General features: G+C 36.9%; 1 protein-coding gene and 1 pseudogene across 5 annotated transcripts; one reads left to right on the forward strand and one right to left on the reverse strand.

Moving 5' to 3' along the window:
* Nucleotides 1-1,647: 1,647 nt before the first annotated feature.
* LOC144020748 (zinc finger MYM-type protein 1) lies at nt 1,648-23,921 on the reverse strand. Of its 5 annotated transcripts, none has more exons than XM_077524543.1 (4): nt 23,637-23,921; nt 23,367-23,484; nt 17,761-20,643; nt 1,648-2,000 (listed from the first exon to the last, which is right to left on the reverse strand). In XM_077524543.1, exons 2-3 carry the CDS (start codon nt 23,482-23,484, stop codon nt 17,762-17,764), a joined length of 3,000 nt encoding a protein of 999 aa, XP_077380669.1. In that variant the 5' UTR covers nt 23,637-23,921; the 3' UTR covers nt 1,648-2,000; nt 17,761. The 5 variants fall into 5 exon arrangements, with proteins under 5 accessions (XP_077380669.1, XP_077380638.1, XP_077380654.1 ...); XM_077524512.1 differs by having other exon boundaries at nt 23,632-23,921; XM_077524528.1 differs by lacking the exon at nt 1,648-2,000 and adding an exon at nt 3,038-4,480 and having other exon boundaries at nt 23,632-23,921.
* Nucleotides 12,157-13,440, forward strand: LOC144020816 (trace amine-associated receptor 1-like; annotated as a pseudogene).
* Nucleotides 23,922-24,260: the final 339 nt, after the last annotated feature.

Below are 24,260 nucleotides of genomic sequence, written 5' to 3' on the forward strand. Positions count from 1 at the left end.
CCACGAAGTTCCTCGGCGTACTCTGCTGTCTATTTTGCACACATCGGCACGTAATAATCCCAACACGTTCACAAACGATTTTATGTTTAGCGATGTGCCACGAACAAACGAGTTTCTAATCTCCCTTTGTTAGCGGCTAGCGAGCTATAGTAAACTAAGTAAGATAGCATGGAGAGTTTCAGACCTCACCGAGACGAGTTTATCCGACTACGAAGACTTAATGAGTAAGCAAAGGAGTGATGGATATACTGAGTCAAGGCTTCGATCTGTTCAGCAATAATTCGGGAAGTTCTTTTGTTTATTAGTTTTGTAGAGAACGTGCAAGGAAATCCACCCTTCTTCTGGTGACGTTTGTTATAGGTTGGCAAATAACGTTTCTAAGCACCACCGCCTCCTACTGGTATGGAGTGTGAATCAGGCAAAACAACAATCATTGTATACATGTATTATTCATACTGTACTAATCAGGCGCCTGGCAAAACATGCCTCTACATTTTAGAGGCGAAAGAAAGAAAGAAAGAAAGAAAGAAAGAAAGAAAGAAAGAAAGAAAGAAAGAAAGAAAGAGAAAGCAAATCTTAGTGTATTTCTATCACACTAAATATTTTTCTTCCCCCCCAAAATAAATAAATAATTTTACTAAATAAATTATCTTACTCCAGGAGCGGCACAGTGAGTCTTCAAATACTTGCCATATTCATCTAAAAACTATAATGTACATTCCAATGAGCTCAAACATGTTCTCCTCTGGCACTCTATCAGGCAAATGTCTTGACTAATAAATAAGCAAATGACACCTAAAACATAAACGGTAACACAGACGTGTACCTAACTCCTCATTCACTATCATGTAAATTTGATTCAGAAGTAAAGCTCTTGCCACAATATGAGCAGGAAAAAGGTTTCTCTCCGGCGTGTGTTCTTGTGTGACTTACAAGAAGTGACTTTACAGAGAATCTTTTACCACAAACTGAGCAGACAAAAGGTTTTTCTCCAGTGTGTGTTCTCATTTCAGCTCTCAAACTTGGTTTCTTCAGTTTTTTCCCACACTGAGAATATTGAACAACTTCATGTTCTTTCTGGTTGTCATTATCATCATCCTCATTATCATTATCCTCCTCCTCCTCTTCATCCTCATCATAAAAATAATCATGATCATTCTTGTCATTATCACCCCCACCAACATCATCCTCATCAGTGTCTGTAAAGTCTGACGTGTCATCACGACACGTTTGTGATGGTCCACAGAGGTCTGCATCACCTTCTGCTTTCAAGAGTTGACTTGAGCTGCTGCCTGGAGGCTCCGCCCCTCCCTTCTTGTCACTCTCACCCTCGTCGTCGTCTTCACTCTTTACCTCATTTGCTCCCAATAACGTGTAAATACGTTTTTATGTTTTGTGTCCCAAAGACGTATTTATACGTTTTTTTTATGCTAGAGCATACAGAAGGCTTTGATGCAGCCTCTCAACTGCAAAGAACGGTTGCAGAAATGGTAGTTATTACACAAACGGCCAGCAGGTGGCAGTAGAGGAAAGGTGATCAACCAGGGATATCTAGAGAAAAAGCTAACTTACTTACAATTTTAAATAGATTTGTGAAAACTGATGAAACTTAGCTCTCTTCTCATGCTAATTGCTGCAAAACGGAAACAGATAGAAACTTACTTTATTTTCCCGATGAAAGAAGAGACTTCAATCTTTCTTTTGATAGGTTCCATGTTTTTTTTAGCAATAGAACACAATATTCTGTGGGCCTTGCAAAATCAGTCAAAATCCAGTAAAACAGCCGGGAGCGAACGGGATTACTTCTGTGAAAATGGCTGGAAGTGAATGAGTTACAAGGACAATGGTCAGTAATGACTTGATGATATTCCCGTCCACTTTTTCGATGTGAAAGTGTTTTTCCGCCTCTATGATATGGGGCTTATCTTCCTCCTCCAACTCTTGAATTTGTGGGAAATCTGGCTCCTGATGCCAAGGACGAAGATATTTTTCATCGATGTCTACAGGACAAGAAGACAAACACATTTCATTTGGTTCAGTGAAATTTCGTGCTGTGACTTATTGCTGTTAAATTGGGAGGGGAAGAGACAAATCCCACGAGACAAGATGCTTGATAAAACTGAGTCAACAAAAATAAAATGTTCACAACATTTTTTTATGTAAAAATATTAGTGTAAAAATTTGTAGTAAAAAACAAAAAACAAAAAAAAAACTTTTCATTTTAAACATATAAAGAATTGACAGCTTTGTTTAAAAATAAAAATTGTAGGGAGCTTCCAGGGCCATATGCATGTGTTAAACAAAATTAAAAAAATAAATAAAAATAACGAAGTAACTAGTTCCCACTTCAAAAAACACTTTTATTCTAACCAGAACACGCGTTTCTGAACCTGTCCTTTACTCAAGAATCTTGTAGCACAAATTGTGCAGGGAAAAGGTTTCTCTCCGGTGTGTGTTCTTTTTTGTGTTTCCAAATGACAGTTTTGAGAAAATCTTTGGCCACAAACAGAGCAGGCAAAAGCTTTTTCTCCTCTGCGTGTAGTTCCTCCCTTAAAATAGAATGTTTCACCAAAAAATTAAGCATGCATAACATTTTTCTCCAGTGGTGGTTGCTTTGTGATTTCGTAAATCTGATTCACAAGTAAAGCTCTTGCCACAATCTGAGCAGGAAAAAGGTTTCTCTCCGGTGTGTGTTCTTGTGTGAGTTTCTAGAACTGACTTTACAGAGAATGTTTTACTACAAACTGATGAGACCAGGGGCGTGCAGTGAGCTTTGAAGGAGCAGGTGCTCAAATTCAAAAGAAAGGGGCACATGTATAACCGATGAAATTCGAGCATCGTCGACCCACTCTGGGTTCGAACTACGGCATCACCTTAGAAGTGGAGCGCACTGACTGATAAGTTAAAAGTCAGCAAAGGGCAAAAGACCCTGTGAAAGCTCAGAGAAGGGAAGTTATACTAAAATACAATCGCACAGCTCAAGCTGGCATCTGTAACATATGGAATAAGAGTTTGAAACGCCTTACAGACACATAATTTACAATATAACTCATCGTACTATAGTTCTGTAAGGCTGTAATGACAACTTGAGCTGGCTGAATTGTACCAGCCAATCCAAAATTCGGACAAGTACGTACATTTAGAAAATGATTTATTTACAACAAAAAAATTAAGCACACAGGCAAAAGTTCAACAAAAAGAGCTTGCAATGGCAAGCACAAATTTAAATAGCAAAAAACACACGCAACAAATACGCAGAACGGAAAACACACTTGAACCAATCCAAAAGGGCAACAAGGCAAAGTACAACAGAAATCTTCAAGAATTTACAAGAAACAAGACGGGAAGGCAAGATCAAGGTTGAGGTCGAGGTCGCAAACAAGGTCTAGGAATCGAGGCTATCTTGGACTATCTATGTTCCATTCATGGCTAACAAAACAGGCCTTTCCCCATAAAGTTAGCAAGCAGTTGGGTTTAATAATCACGCAAGGCTCTATAAAATAAATAGATTGAACCAGATTCAGGTCATTTGAGGTCAGAGATGTCTAAGGGAAAGTACCTCAGGATGGGAAAACACCACGTGGACACTATTCATTCCAAGTTGAATGGCAAACATGTTGTAATTCAAATGTATCTGTTGTTGATCTTTGTCTTTGATAAAGTTTACTTTCAAAAACGCCTTGTATGTCCCTGAAGGACGTCCTCATTACAGTTGTCTCATGTTTTTCTTGTCGCTTCACACCTTGGCCCATTAGTGTGCACCGATGACAGAGTCTTGCAATTAGAGGTGTAAAGACAACACAACAACATATGAGGCAATGCTTGTGTTTCTCCGAGCTTGTTTTTCAACTGGACACTGACAAACTGACCTTGCAATTACTTCTCAGAATAATATAATACAAATGACATTTTAATATCATTAATGTCATTAAATGTTGTTTACATCCATGCTCCTACTTTTCACCCATTGTTGTCAAATCCTCAACCCAATGCACTGGATACAAATAACCCAGCATTGGCTCGGCCCCGCCCAGTGCTAGATTATTAACTATTTCACCCAATTTGGCTTTTTTTTGACCCAGCAGTTTTAAAAATGAACCAAACTGAGAACATTAACCCAGAGCCAAACCACTACACAAAACCCACCACTGGGTTCCTTCTGGTGCATGACCTGCACGACTACCCTCAAGTGGATCTTATGTAGCGTCATTTGAAATAATGAAGCTTTACTGGTGGTCTGAAGTTTCCTTTTAATTCTCTTTTTCTTTGTCTCATACACAAACATACACCGTAAGAGCTGGAAAATAAAACAAACATGATGACGCGTCAATCAGACATGTTCACATATCCTATAGTCAGATAGTCAGGCTAATTAAACCCAAAAGGTAAACACAAATATAAATCTATTTAAAGATAAGCTTAATTCTTTACCTTGTTGCCATTTTCAACCAGGGTAAGGAGCATTCATAAATTAGGATATCTGGAACACAGCAATTCACTTTTACAGTTTGTAGATATACATTTGTGAAAACAAGGAAAACACTTAGATATGAGTGGAGATGGGTGTTTAAATGTACCTATATTATGTTGTAACCTCAGTGTATTTATTGCATATTTTGTTGCCTACTCTGCTGTCAGCTGCCACATGAGTGTTGCAAAGGAAAATCTGTACTCACTTGCAATTATCTGGATAAAGAAATGTTGAATAAATGAAATAAAAATGATATTAAAAACACTTTGAATGCATGAAAAAAAAGAGAGGAAAAGGCAAACGAAGAAGTGCAGGTGGTGTAGACGCCAGGAAAAAGTCAAAAAATAAATAAAATTATAGCATCGCAGATTTTTTTACATCTACTTGGTGAGTGTGCGATGCTATTTCTTGAAAATTATTTAACGTCATCAACTGAACAAGCACATCAAGACATCAAGACCAACGCAACTCACTAATAAACTGAAAGAATATATAGTATGCTGGGTATAGTATACCTGACTAAGATCTACAAAATGCCAAAATGGCAAATTTGTACACAAAGGGAAATAACCTTAAAATATTTGATTATACGGAATATAAGATATCTGATTTAGAAAATACCCTTGACCCAGATACATTTTTTGGTAGCAACAATTATGATATCGTTTGTGAGTATTATACAAATGAACAACTAAATGTAAATATAGATAATGATTGTTATGCACTCTCAATTATACATTTTAATAGTAGAAGTCTACATAAAAATGTTGCAGAAATTAAAGAATGCTTGCGTAAAATTAACAAATTCCATGTAATAGCCATATCAGAGACATGGCTTGAAAATGAGATAACAAATGATATTGAGATGGAAGGATATGAACTGTTTACCATGAATAGGGAAAACAGAAGAGGAGGAGGTGTTGCAATTTATGTTGATAAGGTTTTTAAATGTAGTAAAGTTGAACATCTGACAACTGCCATGGATAACGTAATGGAATGTGTGACAATTGAGGTACACATGAAAAATGTACCAAATGTAATTATAAGTTGTATATATAGGACACCTGGGTCATGTCTTGACACATTTAACGATAAACTAGCAGAAATTCTTAGTTATACAAATGATAAAAAAACGCGAATAATGTGTGGTGATTTTAACATTGACCTGTTAAATCCTAATGGACACCAGAAAACAACCGACTTTATAAATATGATGTATAGTAACAGTTTATTCCCTGTCATTACGAAACCAAGTAGAATAACAATTGATACAGCTACACTAATAGATAATATATTTATAAATAAAATAGATTTTAAAATAGAAAGTGGACTCCTTATTAATGATATAAGTGATCATCTTCCGGTCTTTGCAGTTCTTCATGATTATTTTGAAAAAAAAATTATGAAGCCGTCAACTTACACAATTGAAAAAAGATTAACAACACCTAGGTCCATGGCTGCCTTTAAGCTGGACCTAGAAAAGCATAACTGGTCTGAAGTCTATTCAAAAAACGATCCTAGCACTGCATATAGTGAATTCCAGTCAACATTTAACTTTTTATACAATAAACACTGTCCAATAGTTCAAATTAAAAGGAAGTATAAAGGTCCAAATAAGGTATGGATGACAAAGGGGATAGAAAATGCATGTAAAAAGAAAAATATTTTATATAAAAGATTTCTTAAAACAAGAACTATGGAATCTGAAACAAAGTATAAGACCTATAAAAATAAATTATTAAATATTATACGTATAAGGAAGAAAGATCATTACCATGCATTACTAGAGCAGAATAAAAACAATATGCAAGAAATATGGAAAATACTAAATGATGTAATTAAAAATAGATCTAAAAAAATAAATTATCCAGAATATTTTATAAAAGATAAAAACAGTGTAATCGATAAAATTTCAGACATAGTCAATAACTTCAATGAATATTTAGTTAATGTGGGTAGAAATTTGGCAAATGAAATTCCAGAGACAAGAAATAAACATGAAATAGATAAGTACGTTGTAAATAATTCATCCACTATGTTTTTAAATGGTGTTAATGATATTGAAGTATTAAATGTTGTAAAAACATTAAAAAATAAAAAGTCTACCGACTATTTTAATATTGATATGACACTGGTAAAAAGTATTATAGAATATGTTGTAAAACCTTTTACATATATTTGTAATTTGTCTTTCCAAACTGGTATATTTCCATCAAAAATGAAAATAGCAAAAGTAATTCCTATTTACAAAAGTGGTGATAGACATATATTTAGTAATTATAGACCAATATCATTGTTGCCACAGTTCTCAAAAATTCTAGAAAAATTATTTTTATATAGACTGGATAATTTTATTGAGAAACATAAGATTTTGAGTGAATATCAGTACGGTTTTAGAGAAAAACGGACCACCTCAATGGCAGTCATGGAACTTGTAGAGGAAATAGCTACCAACATAGACAATAAAAAATTTACTGTTGGGATATTTATGGATCTAAAGAAAGCATTTGACACCATAGACCATTCTATATTAATGAATAAATTAGTGAAATATGGTATAAGAGGCTTAGCATATAAATGGATAAAAAGTTATTTGGATGATAGATATCAGTATGTGCAGTTTAATGATGTACAATCAAGACACTTGAAGATTACTCATGGAGTTCCTCAGGGGTCTGTGCTGGGCCCTAAATTATTTATATTGTATATGAATGATATCTGTTGTGTCTCGAAAATACTCAAGAGTGTCTTGTTTGCGGATGATACAACTTTCTACTGTTCTGGAGACAACTTGAAGCAGCTTCTGACTACTGTGGAGTATGAATTAAGTACAATAAAAAATTGGTTTGATATGAATAAATTATCATTAAATTTAAATAAAACCAAGTTCATAGTTTTCGGTACTAGACCAATCACTCATCAAGTTAAAATTAGGGTGAATTTAATTGAAATAGAAAGGGTGTATGAAAATAAATTCCTTGGAGTAGTTATTGATGATAAATTATGTTGGAAACCACACATAGAAAATGTTAAAAGGAAAATGTCAAAAATCATAGGGATACTCTATAAAACCAAGGAGGTCCTGAACATGAATTCACTATATACATTATATAATACATTATTATTACCATATTTGACCTATTGTGTGGAAATTTGGGGAAACACATATAAAACAAATACTGACACTGTTTTTAAATTGCAAAAAAGAGCCATAAGGATTATTAATAGATCAAAATATACAGAATCAACACATCCACTATTTATTAAATTAAATACAATGAAATTTTATGACTTGGTTGAGTTTAAAATAGCACAAATAATGTATAAAGTATACAATAATCTACTCTGCCACAGTACTCAAAAGTTGTTTGAAATTAGAAACTGTCCTTATGATATAAGGGGTACAAGTGTATACAAAAAACCCAAAACAAGAACAAATATTAAGCAAAGGTGTGTCTCCGTTAAAGGAGTTAATTTGTGGAATAACTTGGGAACCGAACTGAAAAGATGTAATTCACTTGTTGAATTTAAAAGAATGTTTAAAAGTAAAATTCAATATTATTATTTAAATCAGATATAAGTTAAGAAGATTGTAGAAATGATTTATTCATTTACTTATTTTTCTTTGATGTATAAATATGAGTGTAATGAAATTTGTATATATGTGTGTTACTAGTGTATTTTTATTTCTATTTTTAATTTATTTTTTTATACGAGTAGCATTATATTTTCTTTTATTAAAAATGTAATTTATTATAAATAAGTGATAGGATATGAAGAATAAGGGGTAGGACTGGATAAGTTTTCAACTTCTTCCTACTCCCTTGAACATATACATAGATATTTATTGGATGTTTCTTTTATTTTATTTTATTTTTATTTTTTTACTTTTAACTTTGTGTTTATATAATTATACGTGTATATGTGCATATGTTCAATAAACTTCAAACTTCAAACTTCAAACTAACTGTATTCCTGCTTTATACGCCTACCGAAAGCGATGGCTGTAGGTTCATTTTGTAATGCACATATTTGGGCTGTGAGATAAGTTTGTTAAACAAATTGGAGCATATCTATTATTTAGATTGTATTACACTTATTATGTATGTATTATTTAATGTAATTCCACTGTGTGAATAGTGAGATTTCATTTATGTATCGTATTTATTTTTCTGTTTAGTGTATGTGTGCTTGTATGTTTAAAAATTGATTGTAAATGATTGTAATGAATTTGGAAGAGAGGCCATGAGAGCTCCTGAGCAGTGTCAGTGGCGCTCTTAATGAACGAAACGAAACACTGGTTGCACACTATTTTTGTGTTGTCTTATCGCACTCTTTCCATACCGTACGTATCCTGTGTTTAAATGTGTTTGCATGATTTTAAAAGTGTATTTAAGTACTGTAAATGGTATAAAAATGACTGTGGAGTATTTAAATAGGTTATTTCTACATTGCAAGTTTCACTTGTGGAGGTGGTCTGGAGCATAATTGCATTGATGGATGTGGATTACTGAACTGTAAAAACAACAACATACTTTTATCTCAAATCATCTTTTGCTATTGAAATAAACAGAGATACCATTAATCCATTGCAACCGTTTGAAAAACAACTTAAAAAAAATAGTACTCAGAAATACAATGCTCTATTGTAGTTCAGTAATTACATAATTAAAAGGAATGAACAATTAAACTGTTTTTTGTTTTGTTTTTTCAATTCAATTTACACTGTTCTGCCCCTTCTGGTGTGCGTGCTTCGGCCACATACGGGGTAACGGAAATCAGCGTAATACTGTAATTTAATTTTAAACCTCCAAACAATTCAGACTTTAACACACACACGGGGCAGCAACACATGCAAAGATCCAAAAAGTGAAGAGTGGACATTACTTATGTAACCTAATGACCTGTCATGTCCCACAGAAAAGTGGTTGCGAAGGCCAATTTGTCCTGGCATCATCCTGCTTTTGACCTTATCTAGCTGATTCAAGACAACAAGTCTGCTGTCTGTGTCTGCTGGGAGACACACAAGCATGACCTCACGTGTTGTCATCTTCACAACTCTGATTGCAAGACGCTGTCAACATCACAATGCGCTAATGAGCTAAGGTGTGAACCAGTGACAAAAACATGGTCGACCAAAACCTCAGAGGACGTCGCCGGGGGACACACAAGGTGCACTTGAAAATAAATTTGACAGAAAGACTTGGTTCATTGACAACCGATACATTTCAATGGATTATTACATGTTTGACATTGAAGCATCCAAGTGGTGTTTTCCCTCCCTGAGGTACTTCATGTTTCCATTGGGAACCACAGACCTCAAAATACCTAAATGTTGCTAAATGGGCGGCTGCGGATCAGTCAGTAGAGCAGGTCGCCCGTTTGAATCTCGGCTTTGACTGTCTGCCGTCAAAGTGCCCTTGGGCAAGATACCGAAGCTCAAGGTGCCTCCAGGTTGGCGTTGTAAATGAGACACTGCTTTCAATTGCCTCACCTGGTTTAAACAAAGAATAAAGACAATTAATTTATGTTGCAGCATTGTGTGTACGAACTACTAACTAAATTTGTTGGGAAATACCCTTTTATTTTTAGCAGTGTACACAAGGTCCATAAAAAGGCATATCCGAGACTTTTCAAACTTCACTGCCATCGAATGTTCCACCTACACACCCTGGAAAAACCAACAACAACAATGTAGGCACACCGAACCACACAAATTGGACATGGATACTTGAGACTTTTTTGTCTACTCATGATACATGCCAACCAAAGTTCATATTTAAGGAAAATGGCTACAGGGGCTTAATTTTGAAAATGCAACATGGTGCAGAATGCAGTCTGTCGCTACACATTTAATTTGTAAGGGTTTTTATTTTGAGTTTGTGGAAAACACCAAATGTGGTGCATTTAATTAACAACATTCACATACACGGCTGTTTCCACCTTGCGTGTGGCTCTTGTTTGTCTTAGAATGCAATTCTAATAGACAATAGTCGCCATCAAGTATACAAAAACGATACAATAATTCAGTAGGAACATTCAATAGCAACACCGTACGTCACACTCTCTCGCCATTAAACGCTAGCTTTGTCATGTACCTCTGGTCAGGGGGTTACAGAGCCACAAATGTCACCCTGAATACTCTTACAAGTACCATTCGTATATGATGAAAAGCACATGAGGATTGGACAAACAGAAATGGATTTGTGGGGGTGCAATCTCAGGCAGGCTGAAAAAAAAACAGCTGCCTCAGAATTGCATCCCCATGTATCTCTAGTCATGAGGGTCATAGAGCCACAAAAGTCAGCCTGAATACTCTTACAAGTACCATTCGTATATGATGAAAAGCACATGAGGATTGGACAAACAGAAATGGATTTGTGGGGGTGCAATCTCAGGCAGGCTGAAAAAAAAACAGCTGCCTCAGAATTGCAACCCCATGTATCTCTAGTCATGAGGTTCATAGAGCCACAAAAGTCAGCCTGAATACTCTTACAAGTACCATTCGTATATGATGAAAGCACATTAGGATTTCATAAATTAATTTGGGCGGATGCAATCTCAGGCAGGCTGAAAAAAAAATAGCTGCCTGAGACGACATCCCTGTGTATCTCTGGTCAGAAGGGTCAGATAGCCACAAAACTCACCCTGAATGCTTTTACTAGCCCCGTCGGTATCAATTGAAAAGCATGTGTGGATTGGACAAACTAGACATGTATTTGGGGTGATGCAATCTCAGGCAGGCTGACAAAAAAAAAAAAAAAAAAAAAAACGGGCTGCCTTAGATTGCACCCCCATGTATCTCTGGTCAGGAGGATCAAAGAGCCGCAAAAGTCACGCTGGATATTCTTACTATTACCATTCATATATGATGAAAAGCATGTAGGTTTTGGAAAACAGAAATGAATTTAGGTGGGGGGTATGCATACCATGTATCTCCGGTCAGGAGGGTCACAGAGCCACAAAACTCACAGTGAATACTCTTAATATTCCTCTCAGTGTCCACTAGAAATTATGTGAGGATAGGACAAACAGAAATGTATTTAAGTGGGGGAAAGGGGGTGCAATCTCAGGCAGGCAGAAAAATGCCTTAGATTGTATCCCCATGTATCTCTGGTCAGGAGATACATGTGGCCACTGGCTACATAGGTCATAGGGCTACAAAAGTCACTCTGCATACTCTTACGAGTCCCCTCGTTAGCTTGTACTCAGGAGTATGGGTAGTTTTTACCTACATTACTTTTGGGTCGAAATTTTGACCCAACATGTGTCAACTCCTCAATCCAATGCACTGGAAGATTCCAAATTTTAAAATTCCGGAAATAGCGTAAACTTAAGATGAACTCGTAAGGACACATGTAGCCAACAGAAGGAGCCCCAAACAGGAGTTATGTGCTACATTTTAGCGCTTGTATGTTCCACTTTAGAGGTGAGCACCAGAATTTCGGAACGTCTGGAGAAATTTGAGGGGGGACTGCCTGACTCAAAAGTAAAACAGAATAGGAAAACATCCGTTCAACATTAAAACATTTAAGATCATATTTAATAGGATGTTATATTTAATATGTATTCAAATAACTGTTGATAGTAGTGTCTGGGGTTTGGTGCTAATCATGACATCATACTTTGACAATTTTGACCCAATGACATTTGGTTGGGGGAGGTACTAGAAAGACATAAATGAGATGGACAACAGAGAGTTTTCGGCAGAAGACTGCCTGAGCTCCTGTTTGGTTTCGCCATGGACATTGAGGACCAATCGGATCTCTGCTTTCCACAGCTGCCCAACATCTCCTGCAGGAAGCCCTCATCTCAATCTGTTGTTGACTTTGTCCCGTTGTCTGTCATTGCTGTCCTCACTGTGGTGCTCAACCTGCTCGTCATCATCTCAATCTCCCATTTCAGGCATGTTCTTTTTCTCGGTGTACCCTAACACTAAGCCTAGAACTAACCTTTTTTGTTTGACCAGTTTTACAAAGTTGAACTTGATCTCAAGCTGTTAATATTGTCTCATTTATCTCAAGGAAACAAACTGTGCATTGTGACTTGATTTGAATACTATTATGTGTAAAATGATGTATTCTGCCTACAGATGTTGGTTTCGAAGTGTTTTTAACAGCTTGTCGGTTCATGTGTGTGTATATGTGTCTAGGCAGCTCCACACTCCAACCAACCTCCTCCTCCTCTCTCTCGCTGTTGCCGACTATCTGGTGGGCTTCCAGATAGTACCGATAGAAATTTACATGGTGGCATCATGCTGGTCTCTTGGTGATGTTCTCTGTTTTCTGTTTTCGTACACAATTTTAACAGTGACGTCCGCATCAGTTGGAAACATAGTGCTGATATCAGTTGACCGATATGTGGCTATTTGTGATCCTCTGCATTATAACGCCAAGGTCACTGTGAAAGTAATTCAACTTTGTGTTTGTCTATGTTGGTTTTTATCACTTTGCTACAGTGGAATCATTTATTACGATCAGATAATGCATCCAGGAAAGTACCGTTCCTGTTATGGGGAGTGTGTTGTGAATTTTTATTTCAATACAGGAGTCGTTGATCTGGTGGTGACTTTCGTCCTTCCACTCAGTATCATTGTCATTCTGTACGCAAAAGTGTTTGTGGTTGCTGTTTCTCAGGCGCGAGCCATTCGCTCTCATGTTACGTGTGGCACCCTTCAACACTCTCTCCCTTTAAGAGCAAAGAAGTCCGAGTTGAAGGCCGCCAAGACTCTTGGCGTTCTCGTTGTCATATTCCTCATTTGCTTCTGTCCATATTACGGTGTGTCTCTACTACCTGATTCTTTACTCTATGAGGTGCTTTCAGTATACGCGCTGTACCTGTACTATCTCAACTCGTGTCTGAACCCCTTGATATATGCCTTGTTCTACCCCTGGTTTAGAAGAGCTGTCAAGCATATTCTCACCCTGCGCATACTGCAGCCTGGCTCCCGTGAGATCAACATACTGTAGACTCAATTTCAAATGTTCGACATGTGAAAAAATGTGTTTTCTTCTATGAATTGGACTTCCATCTATCTATCCATTTTCCAAACTGCTTATTCGTCACAAGTGTCGCGGGGGGTGCTGAAGCCTATCCCAGCTGTCTCGGGTAATAGGTGGGTTAAACCCTGAGCCGGTTTCCAACCAATCGCAGGGCACACAGATGGACGACCAGTCGCACTCTCAATCACTCCTCGGGACAATTTAGACTGTTCAATTTCACTGCCACGCATGTTTGTGGAATGTGGGAGGAAATTGGAGTACCTGGAGGAAACCCACGCAGGCACAGGGAGAACATGCAAACTCCACCCAGGAGTCTGAAATCGAACTCACAACCTCTGCACTGGGAGGCGGACATGCTAATCACTCAACCACTGTGCCACCCTTGAATGGGACTTTATGAAAGAAAGAGATTACAAGGGTTAGCTGGAATCGTGATTTACTGTCAATGAATATTCTCAAGTTGCTTTGTTGTTACAGGTGGACACTATTCCGACTACTACTCACGACACGATCATACGTTGCTTAGATTATGAAGCAAAGTGTCATTATGAACATATGTTTGTTGTGCAGTCATAATTGTTTGAATAATAATCAAGTCATGATGCTAAATGCTTCGCAGAGAGGCCGGAGAAAGAACTGTACTCCCTGGTTAAGTGGCTCTTTTTTCAATCACACAATTTCACTGATTTATGTTGATTAAAAAACAAACAAAAACAAAAAAAACAGGACGTCTTCAATCACTGCTCACATGTATGTTATGTATAATATAAATATGTAACTGTATCACCTTGTACAGTTTATCTATATAATTTTATTCACTTTTATTTTTGCTTTGTTTTACTCTTTCTTCTGCCAAGTCAGAATTACAAATGAGAATCTGTTATTAATTGCTTTACTTGCACAAACAAAGGCTGAATAAATAAAATGGAAAAAATGTCACAAAAAAACATTGTATGCAAGTTAAAAATACATGCCACTCACGCACCTCATGACAATAATAAATGTTCGTTTTGTTATTTGTGTTATGTTTATATTTTATATGTTATTAACAGCCCCTTCAAGTCATAAACTTACTTTGTTTAATTAATTTGTTTTATTGAAACGGACTAAGAAACCAGTTATTTAAACTCATTAACTTAACTATAGTTTGTTGCACAACATCTTTAACATGAGTACCATTATATAATCATTTATGATTCATTTTGCTGTGAACACCTGCATAGATAAAAGGACCGCATGTCATATCTCATTAAATACATGAAGTCACCGTCTGTCTTGTTTCATTAAAATAAATCAAATTAAATCTCAGCCTGGCTATTTTTTTATATATAGAATGTCTCCTTTTCTTGACTCTCTGTCCCCATTGAGGTTTAAGGACTCGATTTAGAAAGTATTTATGTTGGACGAGATGTTAAGAACGATATAAACAGCCAGTAAAATTAAGAAGCTGTTGCTTTGCCAATTTTGGACATGTTGCAGAAATCACTCCAGACACTACAACCGTCCAAATATGAAGGATGTATTCTTTAGTCGTTTCCCGAAGCCAAAAATTCAGAGTTATGAATGTGAAAGGGGATCAACTTGTGCTGACGTCCAAAAGAGCAGTTTAACGCCAGTGAGGTGAAGCCTTTCACCTTTACATATAGTAAATATTTTGTTGAGGGGCATGCATGCATGCTTCTAGATGACAATCCTGCCATTACCGGCCACCGCCGTGCCGAAGAGGAAAACGATTGTCTTTATTTGTATGTATTTGGCACTACCCCGACAATAATGAATGATGAGGGAAAAGGCTAAAATGGTACAGACCTGTCTTGCTTACCGTCCGATTTTGTTTGTTTTTGCCTTTCGTGCAGCTGTGACTAGGGGTGTGCCCAAAAAATCGATACAGCAATATATCGTTGCGGGCCTCATTGCAATACGCGTATCGATACGCAGGCGTCAGAATCGATATTACTCTTTAGCTATAAATAAGCAGTTAATGTTTACCTTTGCAGCTTGCGTTGTACCTAAAAAATAAAGACCAGAAGCGTCTTTGACGTTAATTGCCTTCAATTAATGCAAAAATAGCTAACCGGTGATTGACACTGTATTGGCTAAGAAAAATTAAAGCAGAGGAAGAATATCAACATTTATTTCCTTATAAACTTAACATGGCACGTGTCTTAATGTACCAATTTTCCTATATTTTGTTTAAAAAAACGAAATTGAATGTGTTTCATGAAAAAAAATGCTGTTTTTATTTCCCCAAATATTTTAAATAAGCAAATTTTAGAGCTGTAATTTTAATACTTTGATATTTTTGCTCATGCCTATTAGTAAATTTTCCTGGTGCGTCTGTGAAAACTGCTCCTTGCTCTGCAGTGCGTACACATTTAGACCAGGCATGCCGCTTGGTGGTAAACCAGAAGAGCTACTAACAAAAAGATTTTTGTCATCCAGCATATTAAACATATCCTTTAGGTATACATATGACTGTTATTATAAAATGCAAGTAAATTAATGTAAAATATCAGGATACGTATCGCCTTCAAGACCTTGTATTGGGATACATATGTATCGCGATACGTATCGTATCGTGTCCCCTGTATCGCGATACGTATCGTATCGTGTCCCCTGAATCGCGATACGTATCGTATCATGAGGTTGGCGGCAATACCCAGCCCTAGCTGTGACATGTATTAAAATTTATCTGTAGGGCCTTCTCTGAATTAAGGAATGGGGAAGGATATAACAATTGAAAGAATTGAGAGTGAGTGTTGTTGGTTGTGCCCATGAGACACACGCATACACTTGCTACACACATACATGTATACACAAAAAAAAGCAATATTTACCTCCAACAACTATCAAAGATGTAAGACAACCAGATATGACAGACAGGGCATATGGTGGTAAAATAAGGGATAGCTTGTTGAAACTGGAGAATCTAATTGTCAGTTGCGTAGGACAATGTTTTGAGGGGGAGAAAAAAACTTTAACTGTGGATCAGGTCGGCTCTTTTCCTCGTCTTTTTCAGCCCTCTATACACAAGCCATCTCTTCAATTGAACATTAGTATGTTCTTTGATGTCTATACCAGTGAATTTGGCACCAGGGATATAATTCTCGTACAGAATTAGTAGATTATGGCAGTAGACATCTCGCTAGTAGACTGTTTACAGCCGTTCTAGCATGACCTGCCCGCCGAGTTTGACCCTCCTCGCTAGACTCATGAATATTAATTAAGTGTGGTGACCTGGATCGTGCAGTTCCCCATATATGAAACTGTAATATTTTGACATGACTAAATTGAAGTTAAATACTGAAATAAACGCATTTCAATTGAACACCAAAAGCTCATGATAGTGATATTAACAAAGATGAAAACAAAGGACATTTCTGCTATTATTTTTGTCAATGTAAGATGTCGCTTCAGGAAGTTTTTGTTTTTTAAACATCGTCGTTTTTACTTTATATCATTAGCAAAAAACATTTTTCCAATGTTAGTTTTTGTCAACTATAACCTCTTTTCCAACCTAAAGCATGTTTCTAGTACATATACTGTAGTTCACCTCAAGAAAGCCGGCCCATCTGAAAAAATTTGTTCTTTTTGAACAAAATGTTTGCAAACACAACACTACTTATGTGAAGCAGTAGATTTATACAGGGAATGCGCTTGTGATTTAAATGTTTACAAAATGTGTTACAGCCAAAAGAGACAAAATATTTTATATTTTACTTTATTGACATGTTTGCGGGGAAAACTTATCACAACAACATAACGATTCTTCTGTCTCTGATAAACTTGGCATCTAAAAATCATCCTAAAATTCCATTTGGTATTTTTTGCGAAATTCATAATTTTACCTCTGACCACAATGTGCCAGTTTCTTCTGATTTTTTGATAGCTTCAATGACCACTTTTAATCTGACCAGAACACTTGTGTTTCTGAACCTGCTGTTTTCAAGAGAATCTTTTAGCACAAATTGCGCAGGGAAAAGGTTTCTCTCCAGTGTGTGTTCTTTTGTGCAGTGAGCTCTAGGTTTAGGTAGGCAGGCAGATAATGACAATCTGTCATTGTTTTTTTGGAAATGTTATGTATCAAAAGTAGTCGTGGTATCGGTACTTGGTATCGAAGACTACTCAAGAGTTAAGTACACGTACTAGTATCGGTCTGAAAAAAGTGGTACTGATTGAACATCTCTAATATTCACCATAGATCTTACATGCACAATGGACATCATTGTCATAATAAATGTAGTACTGTATATGATTATGAGAGAGTAAATATGTGTTCAGACTTACTTTATTTGAAGATGAAGTCCATGCGCCTGTCCTTCTGTACGAATTTGTTGATCACAGCATTGTAAAACTCTTGTGTCTTGGCCTTCAGTTGTACAAGTCTTTCGTTCTCAATGGATATGAGAGCTAGAGATGAAAGTTGTCCTTGCTCTGTCCTGTTGCGGTTGTAGGTTTGTATTCGTTTTAGGGCAGAAAAAGACCTCTCCGCCGATGCCGTGGTGGCTGGAATGGTCAGCACCAACTTCAGAAGTTTCGTTGCCTCTGGAACAGTCCGCTGAAGGTCATTTTCAACCAGGAAAGCCAGCAGTTGGTGAGGTGACTTGTTTTTGATCATCTGCGAACTATATAGCCCAATTAGATCGGCTTTTAGCCTCACAAGATCAAAATGTTTGCCATATTTAGCGAGGCTATGTAATTTAGCATCATCAAAGTGGGCTGACAGTTCATCAAACTTTTTACAGTCAACCAAAGCCAGAAAATCAAGTTCTCCCAAGTTCCTGAATCTTGCCTCCATTTGAAGGTTGATATTGTCCAGAATGCTATAAAACAGCTCCCGTCTCTCATCTGGGGCCGGCTGCTTGCGTCGTGTGCTGTCCACAATGTTTAGAGCTTTGCACCGCTCTTGAAAACGTTCATGAAATGAGTCAAATGACTCGCGCTGGTTGCTCAAGGCTTTCATAGTGTCACTGACACGAAGGCAGCAGAATCCTATATCCATCACCTTGGCCTGAAGAACACGAAAGAGTGCATCCGTTTCTGTGAAAATCGCACTGTACATCATGAGAAGAAAGCAGGTTGAAGCCTGAGCGAGCCAAAGGCTGAATCCAGAGGCCATAGTTAGAGCTTGTCCATCCCAGTCGTCAGGATTTTCTTGAATAAGGTTGAACACCTCACGAAGCTCTGCATGGTAGGACGTGACAGTCTGAACTAGCCTGGAATTTGAGTTCCATCTGGTGGCTGATGCGTGTGGAATGCGCCGCTTCACTACTTCATCAAGCAGATTGCTGCGTTTTGTAGACTCGGTGAAGTATGCAGCAAGGCCTTCCAGAGTCTTAAAAAAGACTTTACATTCAGGGATCATCTGTGCAGACTGTGATAGGACGAGGTTCAGTTTGTGGCCATAGCAGTGCATAAACATTGCTTCAGGGACTTTATCTCTGATTTTTGCCTGCACTCCATTTAGTTCTGATGCCATAACTGATGCCCCATCATATGTTTGCGCTACTAATTTTTGCGTGCAGTTGAGATTGTCTAGCACACCTAAAACATAATTAGCGACTGCTGTTGCTCTCCTGTCATTAACATCATCAAAGCCAAGAAAAGCTTCCTTCACCTCACTGCCAGAGACATACCTTAAAATAATAGAGATTTGAGTCTTATTAGTGATGTCTGTAGTCCCATCTACCTCCACAGCAACAAACTGTGAGACACTCAATTCTTCTTTTACGTTGTCCCTTAGAACAAATGCAATTGCCTCAATCAAGTCATTCTGAATTGTGTTAGAGGTGCCGGAAAACACTATTGAAGTTCTTAAATGGGAGGCTAGATTTACATCCTTGCTGGCTAGCAGGTGCAGCAGTTCAATGTAATTTCCCCGGTTTAACGAACTTTCATCTTCCTTGTTCCCAAGGAAAACTAACTCTTGTTTACCAAGGAAACACACAACATCTATGAGACTTTTAAGGATTTCTCTGTTTTTCTTTACCTTCTCATTGTGCATGCTAATGCCCAGCCTCCTTTGCTCATCCAAAGCCAGGTCTATTCTGTTGAGGCCAAACGTTTTCAGAGCAATTTGGCTCTGAATGTGGACCACCGATTTTTCATGTTTGGCTATGGCACTGGTCAAGTTGTTCAAGTCCCAATATCCAGCGTTTGTCCAGACTTTGTCGGTGGTGCCGCCAAATAGCAAACATGGATAGCAGAATAGCCGGTTAATTGAAGTACATCCACAAAGCCATTCTTTCTTTTTGTACCATTCTTTTTGGAAAGTACGTACTATCTTCAGTCCCTTCTTTTGCTGAAGAGCGGGTAAATCAGGCGTTGGTCTCCCGTCCTTTAAAAGCTGTCGTTTTTCCTCAATACCCAGTCTTGAAAATTGTTTAATCCTCTCGAGTGGCGTCATCGTTTTATGTGTTTTCAAATTGCCGCTTTGAAAGAATCTTTGGTCACAAACAGAGCAGGCAAAAGCTTTTTCCCCACTGTGTGTAGTTGAGTGTTTTCTTAAATGTAACTTTATATCAAATGTTTTACCACAAATTGAGCAAGCACAAGGTTTTTCTCCAGTGTGGGTTCGTTTGTGCCTTTGTAAACCTCCGCTTATGGCAAAGCTTTTTCCACAGTCTGAGCAGACAATAGGCTTTTCTCCCGTGTGTGTTCTTGTGTGACTTTTTAAATGTGCTTTAGTGGAGAATGTTTTACCACAAACTGAGCAGAAGAAAGTTTTTTCTCCAGTGTGTATTCTCATGTGAATGTTCAAGTACCACTTTGGATTGAATTTCCCCCCACACTGAGAACATTCAAGGCCTTCACGTTGATTGTCGCCATCATCATCATCATCATCATCATCGTCAGTGTCTGTAAAGTCTGACGTGTCATGATGACGCGCTTGTGATGGTCCACGGAGGTCTGCTTCACCTTCTGTCAAGTGTTGACTTGAGCTGCCGCCTGGAGGCTCCGCCCCTCCGTTCTCATCACTCTCACCCTTGTCATCATCTTCACTCTTTAAAAAGACAGCAGTAAATAATGACTTGTTGATATTCTCCTCCTCCATTTTTTTGATGCGAAAGGGCTTTTCCGCCTCTGTGATGCAAGGTTGCTCCTCCTCCTTTTTAATTTGAGGGAAATCTGCCTCCTGCTTCCAAGGACTGAGATAGTTTTCACCGACATCTGCAGGACAAGAAGACAAACGCATTTACCGTACTTTGGTTCAGTCTGACTCTGAATTCGTACTTTGACTTTGGCATTGTGTGTATTACTGTTTCTTCAGTGGTGCCTTGACTAACCAGATTAAACTCAAATGATTCGTAATTGAAATCAAGCTCTCCCAATTCAATAAATTGAAACACTAGAAATGCGTTTAAGCCACTGACAAATGTTAGAGGCTATTGGGAGAAAAAAAAAAAAAAAAAGATTGTTCTAAAATATGAATTAAAACAAGAGACTAAAGAAATTAATGGGTTCCATGATGCATGCACACTTTTCAGACTGGATTTGGGTTAAAATTTCCCACCCTCTGTCGGCGGATCTGACGTCATATGCGCATTGTGTATGTGAAGAAAGGTATGTGCAGATAAAAAAAAAAAAAGAAAAGAAAAAAAAAAGAAAGGTAAGTACAGTTAAAAAACGACAACAACAAAGAAAGGTATGTGCAGTTTCATTTTTCAGTTTCATTTGCTATTCAAAATTGAATTTTTGAGCTATAAGTAGTTAAAATGTGTTTGATAGATTTATTTTTCCACAAAGTCACTTGAAATTTCTGTATATGGCAGGAAAAGAGGTTGACAGTATTTCATGTTGCAGATGTTCTGACAACCTCAAGTTTATTCTGGTTTATGTTGCTGACACTGTGTGCAAATTTTGTTTGGTTGTGTTGACGTCTTTAAAAATAGATTTTTAATCAATTCATCTAAATTCAATTCAGCCTTTTATTTTCCTGATGCTTATATTGAATATTATTTAAAAAAAAGCAAATAAATATAACTGTCGATAACGACTAATATGAAAAACTTAAACCATGATAAATTTTTCAGTCATATCACCTAGCTGTTTTTGTTTATTGAACATATCGACATAAACAAGTAGCAGAAAAAAATTAAAAATAAAAGAAATTTAAAAGAAAGAAGGAACTTATACAATTATTAGTGACAGACAGTTTACATGTTCAAAGGGACTAGGAAGAAGCTGAAAACTTAGCTAGTCCCACCCCTTATTCTTTGTATCTTTTGACTTATTTCATTTTTGATACAATAGGTTAATACATTTCAATAAAAGAAAAATGACATATACTTACATTTGCCAATAGCGTATGTACATGAAATTCATAGGCATACACAATAATAATAATACATCCTCTTACTCACATACTGTATACAATTTTCATTACACGCATACCGGTACATAAAAAAAAAAAAATTAAATTTCTGCAGTTTTACAATCTCATGTCTGATTCAAATGCTCTTGAACTTTGCTTTTAAACATTTTTTTTTTTTACTCAGCAAGTGACTTGCATCTTTTCAGGTCAGTACCAAAATTATTCCACAAATTAACACCTTTTACAGAAACACAACAAAACTCAAATCAATTTTCCCTTTCAAGCCTGATATTGATTCATAATACCTCTAATCTGTTGTGGGGGGGAACATTTGGAACAGTCTACCTTCCACAATTAAGGAATGTCCGTCATATTCATCTTTTAAAGCAAATCTTAAATGTTGGCTGAAAGACAATCAGAAGTGTGAACATTAACTCTTTTTACATTGATTTGTTTTTATTGAGTCATTTTATTATGGTATTCTATTGTTTTATTGTAATGCTCTTATTTGTTTTATCTTGATTTTCTATTGCTATGTGATGTGTATTTTAATGTATTTATAGGGGACTACAGATGCAAATTAGCAACTGCTGCTAGAATCTGGCATATTTACAACTCGTGTTGTTCATTAATGTGCATTTTCCCTTTCCAATAAAATGAAATAACAACAACAACAACAACAATAAGGAAAATAAGCCAAGGCACAATACATTTTCAACACTAAGGATTTTCAATGTATATGCACTTTTCTTACTTCTTGAAAAATTCAAGGAATTAATATACAAATCAAATTTTGCAAGAAATATATTAAAATCTGTCAGGGATTTGTAAATTCTTATTTTTTGTAAGTAAAATTTGCCAAATATGGGCATAAAACTGATACCAAACTTGGATGAAGATTTTACATCATGAATGGAATTTAGAATTACACCTTTGAATATGTCCAGTCTTCTCATATGCATATTTTTTAAATACTTCCAAAAATTTTGATGACGCAGGGCAATTACTAAATAAATGTAAAACTGTTCTTGATTCATTTCCACAAAAGGTGCATGTTTCATCTATGTCAGTGAACTTGGAAAGTGAATTATTGCAAGGATAAATGCTATGCAGCATTTTAAATTGAAGCTCTTATTTTATTTGAAATGCAGAATTGAACACCAATTCATGTTATTTAATTCTGCGTTACAGTAAAATTTTCCTTGAGAAGAAATTTTATTATAGCAATAAAGTGTATTCCTATGCTGATTTGTACAGTTTTTAATGAATAAAATAATACCTCTGATCATAAAAGAAGGGGTTTGAGTTTTTAATGGTAATTTTACTATAATTCCAAATGATTGCTTTATGAGCAGAAAAATTATAAACAAGACATAATTTCCACGCTAGATGGCCAACGCGTTGCGACACGAGGACACCGACGTCATGCCAACAGTTTCAAGTCATACAAAGAGCGCGAAATTTTGAGTTACCACTCACGGCAAAATATCAACGTTGAAATTATTTTGTCAGATCCAACTTTTCGTGATGTTTTTGTTCTAAATAAGATACATCACTAAACAAGAGTGCGTATACAAACCTGCTTTGAGTTGCACAACTGGGGACTGCTTGAAAGCATCGTCTATTCGTTGACGTTTGCTCTCTTCTTTGGTCCCACGAAGTTCCTCGGCGTACTCTGTTGTCGATTTTGTACACATCTGCAAACAACAGTCCCAATCCCAACACGTTCACAAGCGATTTTATGTTTCGCGATGTGCCACGAACAAACGAGTTTCTAATCTCCCTTTGTTAGCGGCTAGCGAGCTATAGTAAACTAAACTAAGATAGCATGGAAAGTTTCAGACCTCACCAAGACGAGTTTATCCGGACACGAAGGCTTAGTGAGTAAGCAAGGAGTGATGTATGTACTGAGTCAAGGCTTCGATCTGTTCAGTACTAATTCGGGAAGTTTTTTTTAATTATTATTATAAAGGGTTTGAGAAAGGGCTAGCGCTAGCGCATTTAGCGGCAGCGGCATGAGTCGTAGAATCAGTGACGTCACGTCCGTTTATGCCGCGGCAGCGGCGACTTCCCTTCCGTTTATGCCGCGGCATCGGCAGCTGCCGTTGCCTTTCCTCTTTCCCACGGAACATGTCGCGACTCCATTCGACTTGGTGCCGCTGCCATTACTCATTGTATGCATTTATAAATTGATTATTTTTTTGGTTTGTGTATGTTTACGAACGGCGTTTTTATGTCAATTTACTAACACTTTTTTTTTTTAATGTTTTTTTTTATTCCTATTTATTTATGTGCTCTGGAAATAAAGTTGAAAGTTGCGGTATTCTGATTTTCTTCAACAAAGTGCACTCTGACATTGGCAAGTCACCTGTACGTCACTTCCGTGGAGGGCCCAACCAGTTCATATATGGAACGGTTCCAGAGATAGGCGCAAGTTTTTTGTTTGTTTTGTAGTGATTAGAACATAATTCAC

Source organism: Festucalex cinctus, chromosome 1 (assembly GCF_051991245.1).
Source record: "Festucalex cinctus isolate MCC-2025b chromosome 1, RoL_Fcin_1.0, whole genome shotgun sequence".
Classification (NCBI taxonomy): Eukaryota; Metazoa; Chordata; class Actinopteri; order Syngnathiformes; family Syngnathidae; genus Festucalex; species Festucalex cinctus.